The sequence below is a fragment of the Polypterus senegalus genome, chromosome 17, assembly GCF_016835505.1.
Source record: "Polypterus senegalus isolate Bchr_013 chromosome 17, ASM1683550v1, whole genome shotgun sequence".
Taxonomy (NCBI): Eukaryota; Metazoa; Chordata; class Cladistia; order Polypteriformes; family Polypteridae; genus Polypterus; species Polypterus senegalus.
The window spans coordinates 100,355,644-100,377,170 of record NC_053170.1 but is presented as its reverse complement, the minus strand read 5'-3'; the positions used below and the strand labels follow the sequence as shown (position 1 = coordinate 100,377,170).

The 21,527-nt window shown below is 38.9% G+C and overlaps 1 protein-coding gene across 3 annotated transcripts in view; it reads right to left on the bottom strand.

Moving 5' to 3' along the window:
• The window catches only part of abcc3 (ATP-binding cassette, sub-family C (CFTR/MRP), member 3), a 151,380-nt gene that overhangs the window by 52,578 nt on the left and 77,275 nt on the right, over positions 1 to 21,527 (bottom strand). For all 3 annotated transcript variants that reach the window (XM_039739515.1, XM_039739514.1, XM_039739513.1), the window contains exons 5-12: positions 12,274 to 12,399; positions 11,211 to 11,272; positions 10,699 to 10,830; positions 10,399 to 10,617; positions 9,361 to 9,538; positions 5,273 to 5,434; positions 5,095 to 5,187; positions 833 to 1,036 (exon numbers count right to left, since the gene is read on the bottom strand). In XM_039739515.1, the coding sequence (XP_039595449.1) occupies positions 833 to 1,036; positions 5,095 to 5,187; positions 5,273 to 5,434; positions 9,361 to 9,538; positions 10,399 to 10,617; positions 10,699 to 10,830; positions 11,211 to 11,272; positions 12,274 to 12,399 (1,176 nt within the window). The remainder of the gene's footprint in view (positions 1 to 832; positions 1,037 to 5,094; positions 5,188 to 5,272; positions 5,435 to 9,360; positions 9,539 to 10,398; positions 10,618 to 10,698; positions 10,831 to 11,210; positions 11,273 to 12,273; positions 12,400 to 21,527) is intronic.

Sequence of the window (21,527 nt, the reverse complement as noted above, 5' to 3'; positions counted from 1 at the left end):
GCCGATTCTTGCTGTTAATTAAACTCATTATTTGTTGCTGCTCTCATTCTGCTGCATCAGACATGTTCAAAACTGTTGATTTTCTGTTATGGTGACCTCGGAGATCAACCTTACCGAGACTTCCACCCTTCTTTATTTCCAAATATTGTGTGATGGGCACAGGTTAGCTGGTCATGTAGCGGCTCGTTTCGTGTCTCAATATTGTCAGGCTGCTAATTAAGGAAAAAGAGACAACATGGTAATTAAAACTAAGGCAAAAAAGTTAATTAGCAGCAAAAAGTGGTCACTCATTAAGATGGTTAGAATGAAAACCTTGCAGCCACTGCGGCCCACCCCTGCAAACAGTAAGAAACAAGAATCGTAATCTGACCATTATTTTTATGCAGTGGGTATAGAAAATAATTAATTTTGTAATATTCTAATTTTTTTTTGCTTTACAGCCTTAAATGAAAACACACACAAAAAAATATTTCTTCCCAGCTCTACTTACTCAATGCAACCTCCAACATCCAAGTGAAAGATATCACAGCCACAGTTCAGAAAGCTGATCAAAAATCAAAAACAGGATCTTCTACATAACAGCATCAGTTCATCCAGCAATGCAAGCTAACATTTTAAAATAGAAAACCTTTTATGTAAACCATTTCTCGACTTGTTTAAATTGGCCGATAGCTGCAAAGATGAAGCTTTATTTGCAGTAAACACACAGCACGGTCGTCCTTTAAACAGGAAGCACCGCAGCTGTTTGGCAGGAGACTCGTTACACGGCAGGGGCTTTCACGTATTTCCTCTCTTTTAGATGACAAAGTACACAAACTCATTTAGGACGTACCAGAAAGGGAGCGCTGGTCCACGCAAATGTCGAGAGTGCCCCAAGATACGCAGTCTTTTTTAGCACATTCAGTTCATTCTGTCTTATCTCCAGAATTTTATCTTTAAATGACTTTTCCCAGGCATACAGCTTTAAGACCTTGATGCCATTTAAAACTTCATTCATTAGCTTGATGCGGGCATCCTTGTATTGCATTTGTTCAACCTGAAATGTTAATCAAAGAGGGAAAAAATAATGAACCTGAAAGTTGTCTTTTTGCACTTACATTGCAGATATTAAAACGATTCTATAGACAAGTGGTCAAGAAGAAAAAAAAAAAACAAAAAAACAAGGACTATATCTTGGTGTTGGGCGGCACGGTGGCGCAGTGGTAGCACTGCTGCCTTGCAGTAAGGAGACCCTTAAGGGTTCGCCTCCCGGGTCCTCCTTGCGTGGAGTTTGCATGTTCTCCCCGTGTCTGCATGGGTTTCCTCCCACAGTCCAAAGACAAGCAGGTTAGATGCATTGGCCATCCTAAATTGTCCCTAGTGTGTGCGTGTGCCCTGCGGTGGGCTGGCGCCCTGCCCGGGGTTCGTTTCCTGCCTTGTGCCCTGCGCTGGCTGGGATTGGCTCCAGCAGACTCCTGTGACCCTGTGTTAGGATATGGCGGGTTGAAAAATGACTGACTATATCTTGGTGTGCATAATTTGTTGGCACGTGAAAAAGTTTTAGTCAACAAGCAGGTTTGACGGCAAACATGATGGGAACACAGACAAGATCAAAGCCATAAAACTGTTAACGCTTTATTTGCCAGGGAGGGATCAGGTCAGCCAGCTGGCTTTGCTAGGCTTTTACAGTCTTGAAAACCCTCCGACTTTCTTCACTCCAAAACAGTTCATTTTCTTCTCCTCTGTTACTGCCATGTGTTTCAGTTACTGTACCTTGCATATTTGTAATTTATTAACAAGTGTCCTTTAGTGAAAAATGGCAGTTGTTATGAAATCTGAGCTGGAGCACTGCAGTGCGTTGTTAGCACAAAGTCAACTAACGGAAGCAGAAAATCTACACAGATGATCACACGGATAATCACGTTTAAACTAAGCATGAATTCACCACCATGATGAGCTGTAATCCTGCAATCACAAGTACAACTTTGGCTGGGACAAACATAATAAAGTTGCAAAAAGCTAATGCATGAATGAGGTTTGAACTGCATGTGTTAGTAAGGACCACCACAAAGGAGAAAGCAAATATTTAAAAGGCACTAAGTTTATAATTCACTCAAAATGTTTCCACTCAATTTTCCTAAGACTAAAGAATAAAAAAAAAACCCCAGTGTTTCTAATGCTCTTACTGAGTAGATTTCAAATGTAAGCACACAGCTGCCTCTTGCACCAGTCATAAATGGAGCACACAGCATTGACTATTTACTGGAACTCTCCGATTGTACAGTGTTAAAAAGGATCATTTTTATATAATAACTTGTCCTCAAACCTACTGCTATGAAGTGGTGATTTACTGTACAAAAGAAGAAGACAATACTTGAAAGTCACTTTGTGTGAATAACTGTTATTATATTAGATATATAAACAGTAAAGGTTCTACACCGTACATTTGCAGAACATGCACATTAATGTCTCTACTGGTCTCCTAAGGCGAGGTTTTCTCGATTCTTTGTTCCTGGAGTGTTCCCTGTTATATTTAGGGATTCCCTCTTTTCATTAACTAGAAATTCTATTTATTCTACAGCTAGAAATTCTCTCTGTGTGTTCTCTTCTCTCTAATTTCCAAAACAAAATATTCCTGTGGATTATAAAACAGGGAACAATCCTGGAGGATATCCCCTTATTGTGTTACCCCACAGGCCTGGTGTGTCGGCTTTTTTCATTTGGTCCTCCCCAACTTAGAGGCCAGAATAATAAAAAGTGTCTAAGCCAATGGACAGAAACAAAACAGACTTTAGATCTAAATAACGTTTTAAAGTGTATAACAACACCAACACACACAAACACTGAAAACTCCATGAGACTAAGTGGTGGGGCAGCTTCTTCTCTTTTAGATTCTTTTTAGTGTGGTCTTCAATTTACATGACTAAGGCACATGGAGCCTATACTGTGCTATATCCACTTATTATACTGTGACTTGTGCCCCTCCGTTAGTGATTTTTGGTTCAAGCAAGCAATTACACCTAACTGACCATGTGTAAGTACAAGCACACCAATGCACAAGAGTACTCTGGTACACAGTGGCATCTCATCTAGGTCACATTCCTGCCTTAAAGCTCCGTGCTACCAGGGTAAGACACAGCTGGATCGGAATAAGTGAGTTGTTAAAATTAATTGATGCATGGCAGTCATAACTATTTACAGACTTTTGTAGATCTTTGTCCAAATCGTAACCTTAGATCTTCAAATGAGTGTCTGCTTTTAATCCCAAGAGCTAAACTTAAAAGAAGTGGTGAGGAGGCCTTCTGCTGTTATGCACCTCAAATCTGAAATAGCTGACTGATAGACATACCCCAGGCTAATGTGGTGGAGCACTTTAACAAACTGCTAAAAACACGTTACATGGCTTTCTCAGAGCTTCATTTTTGTGTAACCCTGATATTCTGTTTATGCATTTAATTATCGTTATCATTCATGGTGGCTCCAAAAATCTGTACTAACCCCTACTTTCTCCTCTGTTCCCTTTCTGGTTTTCTGTGGTGCCGATCTGCGCCAGCACCACCTGATCAACGCACCGTGCTGTCCCTACATTGATGGATTGAAGGCCAGAGGTCCACATGACCATCATCATCGTCTAGTTCTTCCACATGAAGCCTGAAAACCATGAGGACTGATGGAGATCATTTATGCCAGGTAGAATGCCTAATTTCTCATGGCCTTGGAACCCCTGCAGATTTTGTTTTTCCTAAAGCCGTCTGAAGTTTTTTTTTTTCTGCCCTCCCTAGACATTAGACCTTACTTTATTCTTTGTTAATTAGTATTGCCTAATGTTTATATTTTTTCTTTCTTCATCTTGTAAAGCACTTTGAGCTACATCATTTGTATGAAAACGTGCTCTACAAATAAATGTTGCTGTTGTCTGTCAGTTGAAGTATTACTATTTCATATAACTGAATGTTATGGTCTTAATGTTGAGCCTCAACATATTACATTACTACTTCTATATTAACATACAGTGGTACCTTGAGATATGAGTGCCCCAACGTACGAGTTTTTTGAGCTATGAGCCATCACTAGGTCGAGTTTTTGCCTTGAGTTACGAGCCAAAATGCAAAATACGAGCCATCAAAGAGCTTGTCACCGCACATTCCGAGGAACTGACGATGGACGAGTTGACGAAACTACAGACGCGGCAACATACAGAGGTTCTGCAGGAGATCGGTATCGCGGAGCAGGTTCTCTCTTAAAGTGAGATAAAGGAAGTGTTTGCAATGTGGGAAAAAATGTCGAACTTTAAAGAAAAGAAGCACCCTGAAAAAGTTACAAGTGATCGTGCAGCGGCGCTATTGAAGGACACTTGCCTAACTCATTTCAGAAACATTCTAAAAGGGGAGGACTAAACAAAGCTCCTTGGACAGGTTTCTATTTAAACGCCTTGAGAATGAAAGTGACGAAAGTGTGGCAAAAAAGAAAAAAAACTAGTGAAGAAGAAAATTTGAAGTGAAAGAAAAAAACATTACAATACGCTGATCGGCGCCGCCAACATCTGTTTATTTCTTTAGATTCTCTTTTATGTATTATGTTTTATTTCGTTTGTATACAATATTTGTTCATTACAAATAAATTTTTCTTATGTTGAAAATTGGGGTGTTTTTTTGGGGGCTGGCATGAATTAATCTCATTACAATTAATTTCAATAGGGAAAACTGATTTAAGATACAAGCATTTTGACTTATGAGCTCAGTCACGGAACAAATTAAACTTGTATCTCAAGGTACCACTGTATATCTCATTGAAATATGCTGGATTAAAAATGACTTGAAATGAGTTTTGTAACTGTGATAGAACAATTCCCAATGTTCTTTGTGACTTACTGAGGTAAGGGGGGCTGACTGAAGCGATCTGTGTCTAATATTAACATAAAAGCACTAATCACCTCTTTATCCAACAAGAATAATAGACAGAAATAAACATTTGGACCCAAACTCCCCCCAAATGAATTCCACTGCACAAGGCATTAACCTTACAAAAGCCAACTACAGAGCCACTTTGCGCAGTACATCATATAAAGTGTTTACAAACTGTTTTTAAAGTTACTCTGTGGAGTCATCTCCATACCTGAAAGGCCCTTGTCTTCATGGCTATGGCTGCATTGAAAGGTATCAATAAAACCATCACAGCAACACCAGCAAACACTGACGGACCTAAATTCTGAAAAGAGGAAATAAACAAGACCATGAGATTCTAACCTGTAGCTGTTCAAAAGACAGCAAATCCAAAATACCAGTAGAGTTACCTCCCAGAGGAAATACAAGGCTAGAATGATCTGCAGTGGGGCAGACCACAGCAAATTGAGGAAGGTTGTAAGATCCATGAAGCGTTGGGCATCGACAGACATCAGGTTGACCACTTCTCCCACTGTCGAGGAGCGTTTCGCAAGATTGGTAATTACTAAAGACTGGTGAAACAAAGAAGAAAAGGAGGACAGGGTTATACAGCCGTGTTGTATGCATGTATTTCTCATAAACAGTTTTGCCCGACTCTTTTCAGAATCTGCTTTAAATTTTTACAGGGTCATAAGGAACTGCAAGCAAGCTCAGCAAACCATGTAAGTGATCATGAAAAGAAAATGCAGTCACTGCACAGAAGCAGTGCATTACAGAAGAGTATGCATTTTCAAAAGCACAGACTATTCAAAGCAGCAATCTTTATCAATGTCTATTCGCCTAAAACTACTACTATCTACTACAAAACCTTATAACTTATTTAAGGCCTCGGTTATCCCCTGTATAAAGAAATACTTTCTACTACTGAGGTGAAATCTAGCATTAACAAATTTCCACCTGTGCCCCAAAGTTTTTGGTAAAGAAATCATTTCGCACTAATGGCTACTTCCATTCAATGTGACCTTTAGTTCACAAAACTGCAAGGATTTAAATCCTTTAATCTTTCCTCGAAGAATACAATCCCTAAAGTCCTAGAATCAGCCTAGTAGGTTGTTTCTGGATTTTCTTCAGCTGCGATATGCCTTTTTCTTCTTGTAACACAGAGACCGAAACTGTACACAATACTCTGGATAAAGCCTCGTAATGATGTGGCACAGTTAAGCACAACCTAAATATTGTGCTCAACACAGCAGGCTATGAAAGCCAACATCCTTTTAGCGTTCTTAATTGCTTCTGTACACGGCCTGGTTGTAGGCACTGAAAGGTGTCCTCCTGTAATTATTTTGGGTATTCAATAATAACCCTAGATTAGTGCCATCAGCAAACTTAGCTGGATTGCTAGCTACAGGGTTATTAAGATCAGTGATATAAACTTAAAGGGGCTGCAGCCCCAACACTGAGCCCTGTGGGACCCCACTTTTAATAATTACCTAAATCAGGAAAAGTTGAACATACAAGAGCCGACTACTTCCTGTGTTTAAGCCAGCTTTACATTCATCTGCACAGGTAGATCACAAACCAAGCGCCTTTGGAAAATTGATGGAAATTAAACTTCGTGTAGGTTATAATCATTTATTTTATTGCTGTTTCCAGGGGCTTTAAAGCCATATCGAGTATTCAATGCTTCCCTCAATGTTGTCCTTAATAGTTGCTACCACTAAGTTACCTCTGAGTTTAAGTCACTGGGATTAATCCCATCACTTTTTGAATAATGGGATATCCGGTATCTTCCAGAATTTGAGAATTTTCCTTATTTTGTATGTTGATTAATATACACACACGCCTCTATACATATCTGTCAATCACACAAAAACAGCTGAACAGACTTTCACAAAGTTCTGCATGTGCATTGCCATTGGTCCAACTTAAAATACAGACTATATAATGTATGGGAAAGAAAGGTTATAATGGTGGGCAACCCAAAAACCAATGGCAACACTGGGACTGCCATTTCCAGCGGGCAGAAGAAGTGAGCTGGGCCTGAAGGGAGTGCATCTGTATCCGTGCACACAAGGTTTCTGTACTGGTCAAACCGGATACCATCTAAGAACACAGCTAATTTGGACAATAATGCCATTGCCTTGCTGGATTATTACTTTTGTCTAAGGGTACAACTTTTTATCGCATCGCTGTTTATGTTTAGTCATGTTGAATTTCCAAAAGACAGTGCTTCCCCAGTTATTTTCATCTGGACCCTTTTCAAGTTCAGAAGAGGCATATGGTGTTGCCAAAATATGTTCCTTTCTTTCAGCCCCTTCGCCTTTCTCACAACTACCTAATATTTTTTGATGTTCTAGTATACATAATAAAGGACCAAGATTTGGGCTGCTCAACCAAGACAGTGTTGTCAAGTGTGTGAACAAGAATTCCACCGCATTGTCATATCATCAGTTCATGTCAGATTTATTGTCACACATTTTTTATCAAAGCAAAACCATGTACATTTGAAAATGCCAACGTTGTTATGCACCTGCTTATTGCTACTAAGTGAAATAGAGATAAGCCAAAGGAAACAAAATGACAAAAAGGTCAACATTTACAAAAGTTATAAGTGTTTACTTTCTTATCTGAAACCATTATAGAAACATACCTGGGCAACGGCAAGTACAGTACCTCCACTGGTAGTACTGTGTGTGTGTGTGTGTGTGTGCGCGCGAGTATACAGGATTTATTTATTTATTAACAGTGCGGGGCAAAAGAAGGCTTGGAGTTGGGAGTACGTGAAACACAGAGTTTACATTCTTGTATTATCATTTATTTATTAATTTGCATTATTATTTATTTGTTACGCATGACCTGTATCTTAAGTGCACTGCACCACTGTGACATTCTTTTGAGTTAATAAAGCTATTTTAATAATTAGAATCTTGTGTATGTATGTATTATACATCTCTCTATTATAAAAAAAAATCTTGGGTCGAGATGTGATTTTCTCGGAGACATTTTAACCTCCTGCGAGACAAGGCAGTGAGACAAAAGGACAATGGATAGATAAGATAGATAGAATTTGGTATAGTAGGCAGGACTGGATAGACAGACGGACATACAGACAGGTGTGTATATATTTAAACAAATCATGAACTACTCTGAGTGCTTTCACATAAATGTTGTCTGCTGCCAGTGAAGTATTTGACTTCAACTTTTCTTCTTTCAGACATTCCTCACTTTGCAAGCTCAAAAATCCTTTAGTGCTTCACTAACATTCCTGGTTGCTACTGGAACGTTTCTAACTTCTTCTGAGGAAAGATTTAAATTTTCTATTTCTGTATATTTCCCTCTTAATATTCTTAATACACTTCCCCTCTTTTATAACTGCTGCTTTGCTGCTGACCTACTGAAAGATCCTCTTTGGATCAAATGTTGCATTCCAGCAATACTTTTCTCCAAATGCCTTTTAGCATTTCTGATTTAACTGTCATAATTGTTCTTGTATGGTCAAAAGCCCTATGGTGAGCATTACAGCAAAGTTACTTGTAAACATTATAAAAAGACATTTCCCCTTCTGTGATTTTTTTGTTACTTTCTTTTACATTAACTTTTTTTTTTTTTTTATAAATTTTGGGATGCACTTGCATTCAGGGCTCACATTCCAGACAGAGTAACCAAGGTTTACCATCCACCTTTGCAAAGATACTGAAAACTGTTGGACCCCATTAACTCGGGGTGAATGCTTCTGGGAAATGTGTTGCTTTTACACCATGTAAAGCTATCAATTCATCATAATAACTTACAACAGAGGTTTAAAACATTTAAAAAGCTAGGGTATTTGTAATAGTTAAACTACATATTCGATGCTTCATAGACACTATCATCCAAAGCCATTATTGTTCTGAACTAAATGTAAATTCTCTCCTCCTCACTCCAACGTGTCTCTGTCCCTTTCACCTAATCCTGGATGCTTTAATCCCACCTGCCTATTACTTCACATGACTTTATTTCCTTTAGTTTCACTCTTGAACTTATGCACTGCACTAATGTAGATGGATGAAACAAAAAGTCTTTTTTGCATTTGCAAGAGAGAAACCATAGCATACTACTCATACAACAAAAAAAGAAAATCCTAATATTCAAAGGTTGACTACTGTTGCCATTTGTCTCCTGCATCTGTCCATTCATTTTCTGAAACTACCCAACATCCCTAAGTTGGTAGGGAGCTAAAAGATGGTACCTAAGTATTGCATTTTAAATGTTTCCATGCTTTCAGCTTATTCATCTTTTGAAAATAGCCATATTCCAACCCCTTCTTTAAAAATAAATCTGAAAAGACAGCGGTCTGTTTTACGCCTTTTCTTAGTTATGTTCATTCACAGAAAAACACAAGACAAAAAATGCAATAGAAATCATAATTAGAATTTTGAACAGGCAGCTCACATAAAAAAAAAATTCCACATATTAAAAAGAAAGTGTTTCTTTTCCAGAAATGAAATTGTTTATGTACCTTCCTGTATATTGCGCCAACAATAGCAGTTCTCAGTCTCATTCCTGTAACAAAGCAGTACTGGAAATGTTGATGAAGGATGATTGTTTGAAGGAGAGCAGAAAAAAACATAAGGAATGCTAAGGAAAAGCCCCACCATGAAGGAGCATCGCTTTTTTTGATAAAAGCTATCAATAAGCTGCAAAATGAAACACAATATGATTAAATTAGTATACCTGCTTCAGACCATGCATGCAGTGAATACAGAATCCAAGCTCAAAGTTAACTACTCACGTTCCTAGGTCAGAGTTAGTTATTGGGTAATGGATATTTACGCTAAAAAGAACAGGTCTTGTAATTAAAACACCACACTTGTAAGAAAAACCTTGGCGAATTGGTATTTTCAACCCGTTTACTTTTGATATATGAAAAACTTTTAAGATGGAAAGTGAGAGAGTCAGCTTTTCTAGCAGCTAAGCTAAGGCTGTTGGGAGCAGAACTCTCACTCTCAAGCTTCATATTGTGTGGAGTTTCATTGTTCAAAAAAAACACAAACAAAAAAAGCCTTCCTGGACTGAATAAGACTCTGCTAATCTTTAGATTCCGCCCCAGTACAAAGGCAGCGAAACAAACAGAATACTGTAGATAACGCTCTGCCACTTGCATTTTGGATGCATCTCTTCCTGTACCTGGAACTGGACTTTTAGATATGTTTAATCTGTCTTAATGTGGCAGATTGGCTTCTTCATCAAAAGGCCTCGACTGCACCAGAGAACGGTAAGCACCACATTAACAATAAGGAACTTAATTTTTCTTGGCTCAGGTCATATATGCTGCCCTGTGCTTTCACAAAAATGTAATCAGCATACGCAATCTAAAATAACAACAAAGGAACAAAACAGCACAGGCCTCGATTAAAATAACAAACTAATGAACAAGAAGGTGGTCAAAAAGAGCAGAACAATGTTTCACGTACTGTAAGACAGGCAAAGATGGCTCTCAAACTCAACTAGTCCCTGCCTAAAACACTCACTCTGCATCTTCACAAACATCTCTTACTTTAAAAGTTGTGGGTTGACAAAAGAGATGAGATCCTGAAGCAGCTTGTATGCCGAGCCAATCAAGAAGTATGGACCAAAGGCTCTAATCAAAGCCTTCAGGAAAGATGGTTGTTTTGTCACCTTCTTTTCGGATGCCAGCATTTCAGACGCTTCATTACATTGGTCCACGTGATTTGCACTCTTTTCTGGCTTTGACAACACTTGTTCTTCTTTTTTTCTAATTTGACAAAAAAAAAAAAATTTATATCAAAATACAAAAGTAAAAGTACAAAACCATACCTTGGAGTTCAACTGATACCTGCAATGTTGGGAATTTTCTTTCTCCCATTCCTTCAGCAGTCTGGGAACGATAACTTCAGATTTGTCTTGTTGGTTCAAAGACCAGAGATCCTTATCTTCCAGAGGTCTCTTGTATCCTGTAATGGCCATTCTGGGAAAGGACAGATAGGAAGCATATGACCTTATAAATGAAGAGCAGGAAGGAGCCCTCAGAGTCAATCATCCTATTTGACAATTTGTTCGACTTTTCTCTTCCAGTCTAAACATACACTCGTATCATCACAGTAAAACAACACAACCTCTAAGGTTACCACAATTTCACAGAAGGTGCTCTTATACATTTACCTCTTCGCAAAATTTGTCTTTAAAGTTTAAGAAGAAAAAAAAAAACTTTATTTGAACAAAAGAGATGTTTACTTTCAGACAAGTAAAATCCAACTATTGAAACAAAGCCAACAGTGACAAGCCAAGGGCAAACACAGAAAAAAGAAAATAAAAAGAGAGAGAGAGAGAGATGCCAACTTGTCTCACCCAGTAAACCACCAAAATGTCATTGTGGAAAGGAAACCAGCATTTGATTCCGGACAGGGATTCTGGAAAGGAGAATAAAAGTGAATAGCAAGCCAGGTAATGCAGATATATACATTGCATTTCATAATTCAAGGTTTATTTAGTAGTGGCATACCAGGACAGTATTTAGGTGTCATCGGTTTGCTTTTTTATTAAAACAGAGCAGATCAAGTGTATTGTGAAAGAAAATTAAAAGCACACTGTACAAAGAAAAGAAACACTCATTAGGTCTTAAATGGCTTCACAGATACAGATTTAACTGCAGACACAAGTCCTTAATGGATGTTGAAATGAATGGCCCTCTGAGCTTTTAGGTGGAGTGGTGCAAACTGTGAAATGTCAGTGGATCTAACAAAGCCAACAGAGTTACAGCATGAAACCAGAAGCACAAGAAGTGACTGGAATTCACTAATGAAGACCCCATTACCAAGTATAAGGGCTTTTAAAGTTCAGACAGCTATAAGAAATAGCAACACATAATTCGAGATGTGGCAGCACTGTTCAGGAAATCAAACCACATTAATACAGCTGAATACAGAATATGTGGCATATTAACACCTCTCAACTAAAATTCATAATAGAAACCAAAGCCATAAAAGCACATCAAAAAGGCACAGTTATTATATTGCAAATACACCTCCACAGTGAGTCATTAATAAAAACACTTTTCTTTTCAAAATATCTCTTGATAGTTTCAGAGCTTTAGTACATTAACCATTTACATTTTCTACTGAAACATGAGATAATGAAAGAAGGCTGTAGAGCACATATCAAATAAACACTCACTTAATCCAGATGGATTTCAGCCTTCAGTGTTCTGGTAATAACACACACTTACTGCCCTTTAAAATGGCCATTACAATACACAATACACCAAATAGGGCCTGATCTGCGCTACAAATCCTTCGCAACAAGCCCTGAAACACTGCTAGCTTCTGAAGTCCAGTCATTTGCACACACAGAGAAATCGTAACATTTAGCAGATTTCTTAAGTACGCTACCCAATTCGGTGAGGTGTACTTACTGGGTCTGTTACAATGTTGGAGAACAAGGGAGGTTTTTCATTAAAGCACGAAAGGACCAGTTCAATTAGGAGAAGTCCAAAATAAATGTAAAAAGTCGTAAATCGTACATGGTCTTCCACGGTTTCCTGTGAATAAAATAAAATTGTCATATGATGATTAAGGAGCAATGCATTAGGACTAAGATGACCTGGAAAGTACAGAACCTGATCCTTTTCGACAGACCCTCAGTGCGGCCCATGGCAGATTCTAGCACTTTTAAAATCTAACAGCAGTCATTGTAATTGCGCCGATCTCAATTGCTTGAAAGAGTGTATAGTAAATAACTTACTGCAAGTCATTCATTCATAGATAGATAGATAGATAGATAGATAGATAGATAGATAGATAGATAGATAGATAGATAGATAGATAGATAGATAATCCCAAGGGGAAATTCACAATTATTAGTAAATATGGGCACATTTAAGAGAGCATATAAATGAAATGTCTGCTAATTATGAGATTTGAACACAAGTTAAACAAGTTACCATAGTTTACCTTCAACACTCCAAACTCTTCATCCCATTTATTTGTAGTACATGATGTATATGCAGTAATGTATAGTTCATACACTATATACTGTAATATTTAGGAAGAGCCAACATTGGCATTATTCATTCCTTGGAATCACTACTTTCCCAATTAATCTGCAATCATCTATAAGAATGTAATTGACAAACTTCTGCTGTACACTTAAATGGTTAAGGCCACAATCAATTAGCCTCATTTTGAGTTTACTTTAACATCCATTTTCATTTTGGTTATTCATTGCTAAAACGGGCAAAGGGAAGATGCATTTATTTCCAATCAGATTCAGGGTCACAAAGCAGCAGCCTAACCAAACAAGACAGGAACTTTGTCCAGATGGCATCCACTTTATTGCACTTTATTTTAACTTTATTGCACATAATGAGAAGCTCGGAGTTTATTATTACATTCAAATGCTGTACAAGGCACGATTCTAATGCAAAGTCAAAATGGGTACAGGCTGGGTTGAGACAGACCTTTAAATGTGAACTTAAATTGCAGCCCCTCTTAACTAAAAAAACATCCTTTCCTCAGATATCTTCATTCATCAACACAGAGGCTCAGGACCTGAAGTTATAAACAAACTTCTAAATCTGTCACCATGTGCTGCAATGCATTACTACGTTTAAGAAACAGTAGAACAATTCTGCTAAATGAGTGAATTGTCATGAATTTCCTTTTGAACCATACTAAATGCACTCTTTACTTATTTATTTTCCAAACCTGCATATTCCAATAGAGGTTCAATGTGGCAAGGTTGGTTTTTATACTTTGTATTGTTTAATTTTATCTGCCACTTAAGATTTTGTACTTTTCATATCGCTGAGACTTTATATTTCTATCTTTATCTTATGCTATTTATACTTTGTACATATGTGTGAGGTGTTAACTTTTATAGAAATGCACCATTAGAGGTTGATGCAACTGTAATTTCAGCCTGATTGAATAATGACAATAAAGTTCTTCTTTCTCACACAGAGGGTCAACTTGGCATCACCAAAACACAAAACAAAAACCAGGTTATGAATTAGCCAAGGAAACCCCATATAATGTAATGTTGTCACTTGGTGATAGAATCAGAAGTCAGGACTCCGGATCTGTTAGATAGCAGCACAGTTCTGATGCGCCAGGTCTTTATTAAAGACGGCATATAAAATATACAAACAAGAAAACAAAAAAAAAAAAAAAAACACATAAATGTAGTACTTCAGTTTATTAACCAGCAAAAGGCACAGTTCTGCATAAAAAAAGTCTGGTGAGAAGTGCACAAAATGTACACAAGTTATGCAACTTTTAGAATCTACAAAAGGAGTGAACCGTAGTTTGCATTTGCAAAGCAACATGTTTCTGCTGCACAACCCAACCTCATTCCTTTTTTAACAGACTTGCCTTTCAAGTGGGCAGAACATTTCCCTCTGCCCGTCATTTCATGAAAGAAACCATCGCTTACCAGAATTGGTCTACCTGCCGGTTACAGAGTGTCACCGGTAAACGGCACTTGCCAAGTTGTGCTGCTGTAGTTGAGATGTGGCTTCAACATAAAGCAATGTTTGGGGTATTCTTCCATTTTGGTTTTCGGGTCCAAACATGGACACTTCTAAAATTCTTCAATTTCACAAATCCTTTACTTTACTTGGGAAGCTCATCATGGTTAGGCTTCATTACTTAAAGGAAGACTGTCGTAAAGGTTAAGGACAAAACAAATATGTTGTATGCATTTTCTTTTAGGCAACTCAAAACAAGCAAAAGAAGCAACAGGTGGGCCAAGTTATTTTGTGTTCCTGGGGCTGCACGGAATGAATCCATAAACACTTAACAGATGTCAAGAAGCCCTCACAAGCAGTTTACAATACAGACGTGCACTCATTTACAACTCCGTCTAAATATTGTGCTCTGGTGACGTGACCTGGGAGTCGCACTGTAAACCTGTCTATCCTGTGGATGTCTGCTTGGTCATTTATTTATGGAGTATCATGGGAGGTAGAAAACTAACTGAAGCTTATTAAATGTTTGTTTGCTCTGAACACTTTTGTTACGTTCATGGAATTGTTTTTCTGACAAAAGATTATAAAAGAAGCACTGTGCCAAACCAAAATGCAGCTTGGTACCTAAAAAGGTCAACTTTATAGTTCTCTTCAAGTTGGCTACAATGAACAACACTGGTAACCCACATAGATGCAAAGTTAACCAGTTAGGCTTTTTAAAAACTGCGATTAAAAGATGATACGAATGGAAGGTTAAAAACAGGATTGCAATAATCGGGAAAGTCCTTCAGACCACGCAGAAAACATTCACGTTAGTCTAGTGGATGAAAAGGCATTCCTGCAGAATTTAAGTTCAAGTCTCCTAGACGGCTGCGTCTGAATACAGCTTTCAGACACTGTATGGTTTTCTACACATTTTGGTCATTTTGTCTTTTAGTTAAACTTGGGGGCTTTGCTTCCTGCTCGCTTCGCTGGCCAAAACCCTGCCAAGCAATACGTGCCGTAGTGAAGAAGGGAGCTGAACGCACCCCAAGGAGACGCAGCCACTCCTCTGAAACCCCTCTTTAACGGTGATACAATGGGAAACAAATAACAGTTGTCTTTTTTTACCTCCTCTTTACTCGATCAGCTGCTGCTGCTGTGCGATCGTCATCTTGTGCGGCGCTTCAGACGTTTTAAAGTCACTGCCTTGTCTCTCTTCTCCCCCAGACATCCTCAAAACACTATTCAATCTCCTTTTGCTGTTCCGTTATTTCACCGAGTAATATTTTCCGTTTGTTTCCGTGAATGCGATCTTTATTGTCAATTTTTTTTTTGAGAGTTTCGAATTTTCCTACTTTCATTATCTCGAACGTGCTCTGCAAGAGTACCACGGGAGTTGCTTCCAAAGGCTGTAAATATGATGCGTCTCTCTGTCTCTCTTCCAAAGATCACATCTCATCGCAGGAAAAAAGTCTCGTCCCAAATTGTTTTTTTTTTTTGTTTTTTTTAATATGAGAGATGGTTCCTCAAGCAACAAGCACTGTTCACAGAAAGCTTGCACACCCTGAAATAATCATTTTCTTCAGTTTATCTGGTTAGAAATCGAGGTAGGCTGTTGCACCTGTTAGCCATTGTGGATGCAATGAGAAGTCGAGCAGAATGACACCTGTTATTGGCTACAAACTACGAACTCCCCGAAGAAGGGGCCCGAGTTGCCTCAAAAGCTTGCATATTGTAGTCTTTTAAGTTCGTCAATAATGGCTTTTGCTTCACTTCTCATTGGCTAGAGACAGGCAACCCACTATTCAAGGCTAGAAAGGAGAAGGGGAGCCCAGTCTCTAACAAACAAGGTGGGACTCGGAGGACGTGGACTCCTCAGCAACAGACGCATTGTTGTCAGCTTATGCAGATGTTCAGTGAGCTCTTCTCCAGCTCCAAGATGTTCAGGAGTGGCGACACTCGCTAAATGCTCATGTGTGTTGAGGACCAGTGGTTATACTATGTCTTCAGGCTTTTCATTGTCTTCTTGCCCACAAGCTCCTGACATTACCTCTCTTGTCTGTTGGCCTTAGCCTCACAATGGACTGCACTATTAGACGTAGGCAAGGCTCTGCGTTTACAGTGTTGTACATTTCATGGACAATTATTTGCCAAGCTTTATCTTGGAGTCATTGCTGCCGCTCCTCCCTGTTAACAACACTTTTCGCAAAATTCGCCTTTATTCTACACTTTCTCACGCTTGTTTTATTTCTTTTACTGTACGTATAGTTCGTGGATACAGCCGACCTGAATTGCATGGATTTGGCTTAATATTTACAGATTTTATGGACTCTACTTTGACTGGGAACAGCTGAGTCTGTGGATCGCGGACGAGACCTACGAACATTTCTTTGTACCTGGCGATCTATGACCTCGGGATAATCTTTCTCCGTGATTATATTCGCTATGCTGATCTGCTCCCGATTCATTTTACAGTACTGTACGACTGGGATCTGATCTGATGCTCATATTAACCTGGCTTATGGCTCCGGGGCGATCACGCATGAAATTACCAAGCGTTACTGTTTGTGCCTGTGTATTGGAACCTGCAAATCCTGCTACCTCCTCCTGCTATGCTTTCTGCTGCTTTGCTATCGCCGTTCATCTCATCTAATCCAAATGGTTCCGCTATGCTGTGCTGCTTCTCCACTGCTTTTCAGATAAGTATTGCCAAGTATCATGCTAAAATACTCTCATGACAAACTCCTTCTTATTAAACAGTTTGTCCAGAGCAAATGGTCTGATTGGAACATCCTAAAAGACGCCGGTATTTTACAGCGCCGAAATATATACATCGCGGGTCAGGTCGCCGCCACCGCCGGGGTGCGAATGAAAAGACAACCGGCAGCATTTGCTCAGGAATAAGCATTCCTTCTCATGGCTCTGGAAATACAAGTGTCAGTGTGCCAAATTTACATTCTGTGGAAATAAACCCTGATCACAGCTCTGTGCAAAAGATGCCTCATTGACTAACATTGCTCTGTTTAACTCAAGATCTCTTAATGGCAAAGCATTGGTGCTGTCAGAACTCATCACTGACACCAAACTTGATATACTGTGTTTAACGGAGACTTGGCAAAACCAAACGAATTGACGTCTCTCACGGAGGCGACTCCACCTGGTTTCACTTTCCATACAGAACCTCGCAGCTCTAGACAAGGAGGCTAGCGTAATTATCAGAGCAGACTTAAATATCAAACGAATCCCAATTGACTGTCCACTGTCTTTTGAGTGCCTGGCTCTTAAACTAATAACGGAAACAGGTCCTGTCTCACTCATTGTTCTTTATCGTCCCCCAAAATACAATGCATCCTTCTTATCTGATCTGATTGAACTTTTAACCCACCTAAGCTCTTACTCTCAGAGAATTATCCTTCTTGGTGATTTCAACATCCATATTGACATTACTACATCTAAACTGAGAAATGAATTCCTATCCTTACTGGACTGTTTTGACTTGACACAACATGTTGATTTTCCCACCCACTCTGGTGGTCATATATTGGATCTGATCTGCACTTCTGGACTATCTGTTGCCAATATTTACAGCACTGATTTGGGACTCTCTGACCATAAAGCAGTATTTTTACTGTCTCACTGCCTTTCCCTCCTCTTACCTGTAAACGACAAATTTCTTACAGAAACCTTAAAAATATCTGTCCCTCTATCCTTTCTGGATCCATTTCTGATCTTTTACTGTCTGCACCTATTCCGTCAACACTAGATAGTCTTGTTGACCACTATAACTCAGCCCTTCATTCAGCATTAGATAAAACAGCTCCTTTAAAACATAAGGAGGTTTCCTTTAAACGTTCAGCTCCTTGGTATAACTCAGAATTGGTAAGACTGGCCTCACTGTGCACATCCAGGCTTTCTCTGACCACCAAAGAGCTTACAGAGAAGCACTAACTGCTGCTAAGAACACCCACTATGGCAGAATAATAGAAAGTGGCCACGATAACCCAAGGGTTTTGTTTTCTGTAGTTAATAAACTACTCGAACCTGCATCTGGCCCAACTACCTCTTCTACTGAAGTCTGTTTCAACAATAATAAACTCATCCCTTGACACTGGCTCTGTGCGCTCACTTTTAAAATCGCTTCTGTAACCCCAATGTTAAAAAGTTTACAAAAGCTCTTGAGCGTGTTGTAGCTTCCCAGCTCACCAATTACTTAACCTAATAATTTGATGGAACCCTTTCAGTCTGGTTTCAGGGTGCAGCACAGCTGTGAAACTGCTCTGCTATGCTTATGGCAGCAGACTCTGGACAAACCAGCATATTAATTCTGTTAGACCTCATGTCAGACATGACATTCTACTGTCAGAATGGAGAACATGCTGGGTATCTCTGGCACTGCCCTCCAGTGGTTCAAGTCCTATCTGACTGATAGGCAAGAGTTTGTTAGTCTTGGCACTGGCCCTCTTCTCTTCTGTATAATACTGCTGCAACAAAACTGAACTCCTGCACTGGCCTCTACTGGAATCTTGGTGTCATTTTTGATTCTTTTAAAATCTGACATTTCATTCCAAAAATGTTTTAACAGTGAAACTTTAAGCATGACTAATTGGTGCTCAGATGTATTGCTCAAGGTCAGTCGTAAGAAAACACAGAAGGGAAAAAAAAAATACAAACAAAGAAATACATTCCAGCCTCTCAAATTAATGGAGAATGAATTGAGCAAATTACAGCCTACAAATATTTATAAACGTGGGCAGATGATAAACAACTGGTTAATTGTGACAAAGACTGACATTTTTTACAACCATTATGTGTGCCTTTTTTCAGAGCAATGTCATTTGGTCTCACCTGTGTTTTACATTCATGTTTGCTCAAGATAACGTGAGACTAAAACTTAAGATTAGAGGAGTCTGAGCAGAGCCCCTGGGATTGATGAAATGTCCGTGAAATTTCTGTAGGCAGGTCGTCTAACCAAGGTCGACGTACCCTTACAGGTGCGGTTTACTTCTGTCCTATAAATTCCATCATGGAAGTTCTGGTTTGGACTGTTTAGTGTTCAGTCCACACTGAAAATGACTTTGCATCCATCGTAAGTGTGTTAGCGTTATTTTTTCTGTGTTACTGCGGGTTTTTCTTTTTCTTGATGTGCAATTTTAGTTATTACCTTATAATGAACTAGGGGGTTCCCCCCTCCTCGCTTCATTTGCCAACCCCCCCAGCATGCAACAACAACAACAACATTTATTTCTATAGCACATTTTCATACAAACAGTAGCTCAAAGTGCTTTACATATTAAAGAATAGAAAAATGAAAGACACAATTATAAAACAAAATAAAATAAAAACAACATTTTTTTGCGTGCCAGCCACTTTGCGTCTCTGCCGCTCACATTGTAAAGAGGGGGGATGAACGCACCCCAAGGAGATGTGGTCGCTCCTCCGAAACCCACTCTTAAACGGTCATACAATGGGAAACAAATCTTTTTCAAAAAGACTTGAGGCTGGAATTGCTGCCAAAGGTGCATCGACAAAGTATTGAGCAAAGGCTGTGAATACTTATGGACATGAGAATTCTCAGTTTTTTTATTTTTAATAAATTTGCAAAAACCTCAAGTAAACTTTTTACACGTTGCCATTATGGGGTGTTGTGTGCAGAATTCTGAGGAAAAAAATGAATTCAATCCATTTTGGAATAAGGCTGTAAGATAACAAAATGTGGAAAAAGTGATGAAGCGCTGTGAATACTTTCTGGACGCACTGTGTGTGTGTGTGTGTATATATGAAGGCTTTAAAAATTAGGCTTAAGATTTTATATACATAGAGAGTAGATATGACCAAATGAATTTCACAAGTTGGAGGGAGATAAATATTAATATTAAACTTGAACTCAGATGTTTCTTCAAGGTTCCAAAGTTTTGCAGGTTAGTAGCGTTTGGGGGTGGCAAGTGGGGTGACCGCTGCAACCTAAGGAGGCTCCGCTTTTGAGGTCCGCATGTCTCGTTCGAGCAGATTTGTCAAGTCATATTTTGATAAAGTCCGCGTGTTATCTGGCAAAAATTTAGGTGAATACTGTAATGAGAAAATCCAATGTATGTTAACATTATTTGTATTAAATTCGTGCGCAGGTTTATACAGTCCACACATACCGGTAACATTGTTTGACGTAACCGGCCCAGCGTGGAGTTGGTCAACCCTCAGCCCCCGCACACCCCCAAGGCTGCCTCTGCTGTTCAAGATACCACGTAGGTCCAGTGCAAAAGTTAATGTGCCCTGCAGTGGACCAGAGCCTCTGCCGGGACGTATTCCTGATTTGTAGCCATCGTAGCTGGCACAGGCTCAGAAACCCCACAAACTTAAAACTAGTTGCTGCAGGTCAAGTAAATGGTTTGATGAAGAAACACTGAATGAAGACTGACAGGCACAATGCTAGCAGGTAAAAAGACAGATAACGTGAGTTAATTATTTGTAAATCATCATGAGGGTTAAAAAAAAAATCCGAAATCTGCAAATGACACGGATAGTGTCCACTACTGTGTAAATTCAGACTCAAATGCCATCCAACCGAGATGCCGTGTAACAATGAATCAGCAAGTTTTAGTTTGTTTTTTTTGGTTCAATATTCTCAAGTTAATGCAAGAGGTCATGATTCAATTAGAAACCAGAAATCATAAATTCTAAACAAACATTCTCATCAGTTATGAAAGTAGCAGTCATACTTCATATGTGCTGGAATTTCTGATGATTCAATTAGACGCTTCATTAACCACAATAGAGGAACAAAACTGTCAAAACTGAACTGCAGCAGCAAAGAGTGTCAACTCCGAGGTAAATAAAGCACTGCAGGTAAAAATACATTTAAGGAAGATCTCTGAAAAGGAAATTCAGATGTGAAATGCTATGTAATATTAAAAAATAAGCAATACAGACTTCTAGAATATTACATACCTTTTGTATTCTACTTAGTTCAAAGTTCTGCACGCGCTACATTACTGCAAAGCCAGAGGTTTGACTGGCAACGAGAGCAAAATTAACCATAACACACCTTCACACTCACACACACACACACACACACACACACACAATGGCCAGTCTGGACTGGAGTCTTCATTTAGTCTAACCTACAAATCTATGGGAATGTGGCGAAGAAAATTGGAGTACCTGGAGGAAAAAAAAAGATCTGTGTACATTATTTTACAAGAGTACGGACTATTAGGCATTTTACA